At 43.3% G+C, this 7,749-nt stretch overlaps 1 protein-coding gene across 1 annotated transcript in view; it reads right to left on the reverse strand.

The window, feature by feature from the left end:
• The window catches only part of pyroxd2 (pyridine nucleotide-disulphide oxidoreductase domain 2), a 65,514-nt gene that overhangs the window by 13,257 nt on the left and 44,508 nt on the right, over positions 1-7,749 (reverse strand). The window contains exons 11-13 of the mRNA XM_043713014.1: positions 5,548-5,620; positions 3,378-3,534; positions 1,232-1,386 (exon numbers count right to left, since the gene is read on the reverse strand). Of these exons, the coding sequence (XP_043568949.1) occupies positions 1,232-1,386; positions 3,378-3,534; positions 5,548-5,620 (385 nt within the window). The remainder of the gene's footprint in view (positions 1-1,231; positions 1,387-3,377; positions 3,535-5,547; positions 5,621-7,749) is intronic.

Here is a 7,749-nt window from a genome sequence, read left to right on the forward strand (position 1 = left end):
TGGCGACCTTTAAGTGGCAATTGGATAGGTACATGGATGGGTGCTTAAGCTAGGACAAATGTTTGGCACAACATCGTGGGCCGAAGGGCCTGTTCTGTGCTGTATTGTTCTATGTTCTATGTTCTATGAATATGCAGGTCCAAAAACAGAAATTTCTGGAAAAACACAGCAGGTCTGGCAGCATATGTGAAGAGAAATCAGAGTTAATGTTTTGGGTCCAATGACCCTTCCTCAGAACTGTCTTCAGGGTTTGGATGAAGGGTCACAGGACAAGAAAACAAATTGCTTAGAGATTTCTTTAATGTAAAAAGTGAAAACATATAGATAGAAAGAAAAATAAGTCAACAGAAACAAAAGAAAATTGTGTTATGTCTCACAGTCAGTTTGCCTTTAAGAGGTATCCTCGTGATATCATCTGCTTTCTCTCCACTGCTGCTGCCAGACCTGCTGAGTTTTATTTTCCAGCAATTTCTGTTTTTTTTTGTGTCTGATTCTTTGTTGTAGGAATGCACTGGTGTCCAGGGGAGAGGGAAAACTTGGATAACCGGGGAGGAATGACCTCCCTACCTGTCTTGTTAAGCAGGCACCCTGGGAAGTTTTCACAGACGATCAGCCACGGTCTGCAGCATCACCCATTAGGGGAAGCCACCCAGAATTCCCCAATAGTGATGTTTCTGGAAAACTTTGAGAGACTGGCTTCGTAGCATCAAAATAATCAGGCCTTGGCAAGTGCAGGAATAATTGTAAATAAGTGCACAGCCAAATCCCTCAGTGCCGTATTTCAATTAAACTTTTGGAAATATAGGAAACCACAGGAGTAGGCTGTTCAGCCCTTTCAGCCTGTTCTGCCATTCATTATCATCCAACTCAATCATCTAATCCTGCTTTCTCCCAAATCCTTTGATCCTGTTAGCCTCAAGCGCTACACCCAACTCTTTCTTATAACCATACAATGTTTTGGCCTTGATCACTCCCTGTGATAAGAAATTTCTCCTCATCTCAGTCCTACCCTGTTTCCTTAAACTGTGACCCCTAGTTCTGGACTGCCCTGCATTGGGGAATATCCTTCCTCATCTCCCCTGACGAGACCTGTTAGAATTTTATTGATTTTTGTGAGATCCCTCCTCATTCTTCTGAATTCCAATGAATATAATCCCAATTGCTGTACTCTCTGAATAAACCCACTGATTCTTAGAGAGCTAGTGGCAAGCCATTTTACTGTGTTGCCTACCTCTATCAGCGTAGAGATTCCTCTCCAGTTCATCCCACTCTTTACCTCCTTGCAGATAGTATGGTGTGTATTGGGTAAAGATGGAGATGACATGGCAATTTGGTGGAGCGATAGTAGGATCCAGAATTGAGGGGATACATAACTCCAACACTGGTCTTATTGGAAGAAGACAAAGAAAAATAGAATTTATATGAATACACTTTCTGACTTTACACATTCTAATTTACACGTTCTGACAACATTTAATATGTTGGAAACACCGTGTTATTTTCGGGGATTGGCTTGGTCACTTTTGGAGTACTGCGTTGGATTCTGGTCTCCCTGCTATAGGAAGGATATTATAAAACTTGAAAGAGTTCAGAAAAGATTTACAACAGTGTTGCCAGGGTTGGAGGGTTTGAGTTATAGGGCGAGGCTGAATTGGCTGGGGCTGTTTTCTCTGGAGCACTGGAGACTGAGGGATGACATTATAGAGGTTTCTAAAATCATGAGGGGCATGGATAGGGTGAATAAACAAGGTCTTTTCCCTGGAGTGAGGGAGTCCAAAACTAGAAGGCATAGGTTTAAGGTGAGAGGAGAAAGATTTAACAGGGACCTAAGGGGCAACATTTTCACACAGAATGTGGTGCATGTATGGAATGATCTGCCAGAGGAAGTGGTGGAAGCTGGTACAATTACAATATTTAAAAGGCATCTGGAATGAGTATATGATTAGGAAGGGTTTACAGGGATGTGGGCCAAATACTGGCAAATGGGACTAGATTAGGTTAAGATATCTGGTCAGTATGGACACAGGGTCTATTTCAGTGTGTTCACTCCTATAACTCCATGACTCTACCACTCTATGATTCTATGAGCTCCAGAATTGCGCTTATGCACAAGACAAGCAAACGTAAAGAAAACAAATAATTTCTAAATATAAAGTGAAAACATGCATTCAGAAAGAAAAATAAGTCAATAGGAAAAAAGACAATTGTGTTATGTCTCACAGTCAGTTTGCCTTTAAGAGGTATCTTCATGATATCATCACTCTACTATAACATGTGACCTGAGGATATAAAGGTCTCGGTCTCCATCTTACCGAGGATCACTTAAAGCATGACACCCTGGTTGCAATAAATGTCTGTTGGATTCTATAATACCATGATATCCATGCCCAGGTTCTCATGCTGCAGGGGCATTGCTGCATCAGATAAAAAATAAAGCTCCAATAGATAACTAAACACAAAGGGGAGAGAAAGGTAGAAACAGAAAGAAAAAAAACATTTGTTTTTGACCTTAGGATGTCCCAAAGTATCAGGATCTACAGTGAGAGCCTGCTATAAAGTGGTCCATGGATTCTTATAAGTATTATAAGTAAGCTGCATTACAAGTAAAACCACATTACTTCCAAGCTGGTAATCTATACTCAGGCTCAATTCCACTAGGGGCTGTGGCCAATACTACCGACACGACAGTGTCCAGTCTCCACGCTCCATGACAAATGAATGAAGCAGGTGCTTTGCAAAATCAATCAAATAATCAAATGACTGCTTTTAAATTTCTTTTATCTATAGTTGGGAGGGGGGGATGAAGAGAGCGAGACATGGAGAGAGGTAGAGAGATAGAGAGAGATAGAGGGAGAGAGGTAGACAGAAAAAGAGAGCTAGATAGAGATATGAACAGGACAGAGAGAGCTGGATAGAGATAGGGACAGGTAGAGAGAGATATAGAGAAAGAGTGAGGTAGAGAGATAGAGGGGAAGAAATAGACAGGAAGAGAGAGAGAGAGACAGAGAGAGAGAAAGGTAAAGAGATAAAGGGGAAGAGGTAGACAAAAAGAGAGAGATATAAAGATAGAGAGAGTGGTAGCTGCTGCATTTGCAGAGAGAAAACTTTGATGCTGAGACAATTTGTACCAAGTTTCACACCACAGCAGACCATGATCTACTGGATACCCAGTGTACTACTGAGGAGCCCCCACTGTACTTGTAGGCAAGTAAAGAAGCCAGTTTGTACACAGCAAGAGTTCACAAAATGCACCAAAGTAAACAAGCAGCTCATGTGTTTTCCAGAAGTGATGGCTGAGGGATAAATATTGAGCAGGATAGTGGGAATCTCCTCCTCTCCCCTTCCCTCCCCAGCAGAACAAATTCCTCAGATTGTACCTGGTGGATGGAAGGCCCCGGCAGGCTTCTTCATAAGCCTCTTTGATACAGGCCATGTCCTCACAGTTCAAATGAATGGTACCAGCGATTCGCTGAGAAGGAGGTATCCCATCATTGGTGGGCACAGCCAGGAAGTTTGGTAAGCGATCCACAGCAACTGGTAAATATCAAAACAAACAATGTTTTACCCATTGGTTTAGATTTAGTATGCAAATTTAGGGTATTATGACCTACATAGGGACCTCCTCAGTTCTCATTGTCATTTCCAGATCCCTCAAAGCCCTCATTTCCTCCCCTTTCTCTATAACCTACTCTGGCACCAGATCTCTGCTCCTCTCCAGTACATCCTCGTTTTAATTCCTCAAATCTCACAGACTTTGCCTTTAACTGCCCTGTTTGGCACAAACTGTGGGATGTGTATTTTTGTTAAAATAGGTTATCTATTGTAAGTTTAGGTTTCTGAGTTAGTAACAGGTGGATTTTGAATGATCTCAGAATCCCGACAGTACAGATAGATGCCATTCGGCCCATCAGGTCCACACTGACCCACTGAAGAACATCCCACCCAGAACCACCCTCTATCCTATCCCTGTATTTCCCGTGGCTAACCCACCTAGCTTGCTCATCCCTGGACACTATGGGCAAGTTGACATAGCCAATCCACCCAACCTGCACATCTTTGGATTGTGGGAGGAAACTGGAGCACCCGGGGGAAACCCACGCAGACACGGGGAGAATGTGCAAACTCCACACAGACAGTCACCCGAGGCTGGAATTGAACTTGGGTTCCTGGCGCTGTGAGGCAGCAGCACTAACCACCGTGCCACCTACTAATCTTGACCACATGAACATGAGAAGATTGTTTCCTCTCTGCATCCGTCCAGAATGAGAAGGCCTGGTTTTAAAATGCGGGGTGGGATGGTGATAAGGCGATTCTTGTTCCTCTCAGATATTTGTGCAGCTTTGGAGCTCAATCATGGAAGGTGACGAAGACCCCTGTATTGAATATTTTTAAGATGGCGGTAGATAGGTTTTCATTAAGCAGGGAAGCAAAGTTCATCAGGGGGTAGGTGGGAATGTGGAATTCCAAACAGATCAGCCATGATCTTAATGAATGGTGGAGCAAACTTGAGGGGCCCGAATGGTGCAATTTTGACTGTATTTTGTATGGGTTTGTAACTTTTCTGTTGAAACAACTTGCGATGTTTACTATATTAAAGCTGCTATATGAATGAAAGCTTTTGTTGTTGCTAATGTCCCCACGTCTTATTCTAGTTGTGAATATCAAAGGGTTTCCAATTGTTGGTGGGGATTGAGTATTCCTGGTCCTGCATTGGGTTGGGCGATGGCTCTTTTTCTGGTCTTTGGTGCAAAGTTCAAATCCAGGTCAAAGCAATGCAGTGAACCGAATGGTGTCAGGGCTTAAATTCTGTAGCGAGGTTCCATAGAATGGCTTGCATTCCTTTTGAGTTTACAAATGCAGGGTCATCCAATTGATTGAAGGGATCTGACAAGAGTGAATCCAGAGATGATCAACAGAAGGATCTTACAGAAGGACAGAAAAGGCTCGAGAGATCAACCCCTTTGGGGGGGAATCTGGTACAATACAGGAAGGCACAACCTTACAGCTGGAGCTAAGTTGTTCAGTGGAGAGATCAAGAGGCACTTTCTCTCACATAAAAGCAGGATAGCGGAAGTGAGGAGCTCACCTAAACTATCTCAGGGTGAAGGCGTGATTATAACTGAGCCCAGCAGACATCTTCCAGATTCCCCAGGGTAGGGGAGTCCAAAACTGGAGGGGGCTAGGTTTAAGGTAAGAGGGGATAGATTTAAAAGGGACCCAAGGGGCAACATTTTAACACAGAGGGTGGTGCATATATGGAGTGAGCTGGCAGAGATGGGTACAATGACAGCATTTAAAAGATATTTGGATGGTACATGGATAGGAAAGTGGGGAGTGGAGCTAAATACAGGCAAATGGGACTGGTTCAGATTAGGAAACCTAGTAGGCATCGACGAGTTGGGTCGAAAAGTCTTTTGTCATGCTGTATGACTCTATGAATGCCCACCATCAAGGACCATGATTGGTCCAGCCTAGGAACATGTCATCCAGCTGGTAGTACTCACTTCATTCAAATCCATCTCACCCTCTCACCAAGGCTATACGTACCATTGATCTTTGTAACAGGAGAAGTGTAGTCAATGGATGAAACTTCCTTAATAAATTCTTCAGACAGTGATTCCTAGAACAGGCAGAATTTCACATTAAAGACTTGCATTTACACCTTATCTTTCATCTCTGTTTGACATACAATGTTGTAAATGTAAAGTCCTCAAGTAGCACTGGGGTAATGTGATATTTTTGATCTATGAACATTGGTCAGGACACGCCCATCCCTCATTACCCAGAGGGCCATGGTGAATAGTCAATCACACTGCTCTGGGTCTGGAACACATGTAGGCCAGATTGGGTAAGGATGGCAGATTTCCTTCCCAAAATGGCATTAGTGGGCCAGATGGGTGTGTACTACATTTGACAGTGCTTCCAATGTCACCAGTAGGCTAGCTTTTTATCCCAAATTTTTATTGAATTGATTTTCACCAGCGGCCACAAATTGAAACCTATATCCACAAATCATCAGGCTATGTTTCTGGATTTTACCAGTCCAATAACATTACTACAACACCATTGGCTATCTGCTTCTGTGTCATGAGATTATTTATGATGGGGCCCCATCAATATTGGAACCAGGAAAGTCAGCCTGGAGTTTACACTCAAAACATCCGCAGTGAGGCTGGAACCTACAAAACTTTTGACTCTGAGACGTGGCTGTGCCACAGCTGGTATTTAAAATTTGACAAGAAAGCCACCTGAGTAGATTACCCACATGTGCATAAAGCTAACATGGCAAACTGCCTCTGGAAAAACTGTCTGATATCCATTCTCATTGCCTCAGTGGACTTATCATTCAGGCAAACTAGTCTGTCTTAGCTAAGTGGTAGCACGCTTATCTTTAATCACGCTGGTTGCCAGCACAGCTAACATTTTCTGTGGAGACTCACCATCAGCTTCTTATTGAGATCAGTCGAGAAACTGATACCAAGTGGGGAAGGATATCCACACAATGTATTCAGCAGACAATGGGTTCCGTTTTGATCAAAGCAGTGGAGGTTTATTATATAGGTGTAACTAACTGATGAGTACTAAGGTTCACAATTGTGATACATCAGGCTGAAACGTATATATCACTCTCGCAGCTACATGTTATTAGCAATGAGAACAATTGTTGAACCAGTGGTTGGAGCACACTACACATTCTGAGAGAACAAGTTCATCCCTCTCAGGAACAATCCTTTATGTCCTGACCTTATCTTGTGGATGTCAGTTAACTCTATCAGGTACTAAGTGCCTTATACAACAACACCCAGATTCCAAAGTTCCCAGTTCGAAATTAGACAGGGTTGACGGGTGATAGCTTAAGAGGTAAAAACAATGACTGCAGATGCTGGAAACCAGATTCTGGATCAGTGGTGCTGGAAGGGCACAGCAATTCAGGCAGCATCCGAGGACAGGCAAAATCGACGTTTCGGGCAAAAGCCCTTCATCAGGAATAAAGGCAGAGAGCCTGAAGCGTGGAGAGATAAGCTACCCTCTCAGGCAACATGTTCCATATTTGACCCATCCCCTGGGTAATTTGCTTTTCCATCAGATCCTCGCGAAATGCTTCATTTTTCACTTTAACCTTAATTCAATTGGTCTAAGACATGCCTACATCGCGGAAGTATTTATCACAATCGGCCCAGTCTATATCACTCACCATTATGTCTGCATCAATTGCCCCCTTAGCCTCTTCTGCTCCACAGACCCCAAACAAAAGTTAACTTTTTGCTGAGACCTCTCACTTCAGGGAACATCCCGTGAAACCTCTCTGCAATCTCTGCAGTGCAATTGTTCCCTGCCGATTTTGTAGCGATTGGACCCGCGCAGACTGTGGACTAACCATATCTTTCTTTAGAGTCTGCAACAATACTTCCTTCCTCCTATATTCCACCCTGTGGCTGATGATTATGCTTCCTTACGAACTTGCAGATGCAAGGACTACTGGGTTTTCAGTTCAGTACAACAGTGAACCTTTCATCGTTTTAAGTAAAGGTCCTGCTGAGAGCCCTGTCATTGACGGTGCCAGGAATCTTCACTGCCAAAACAAAACTTTCCTGAGCATAACGCACCGCCTTTCCCCCGGTACCTCCCGCTATATGCCTCATCATTAGAGCAGATGCGATCGGGAGGTAAGCTAAGAGAATGGAAGAGAGTCCATTCAGGTAGGATACTGTGACGATGCATAATAAATGTAACAGTGGAAATTGAAAG

The sequence above is a fragment of the Chiloscyllium plagiosum genome, chromosome 22 (genome assembly GCF_004010195.1).
Source record: "Chiloscyllium plagiosum isolate BGI_BamShark_2017 chromosome 22, ASM401019v2, whole genome shotgun sequence".
Classification (NCBI taxonomy): Eukaryota; Metazoa; Chordata; class Chondrichthyes; order Orectolobiformes; family Hemiscylliidae; genus Chiloscyllium; species Chiloscyllium plagiosum.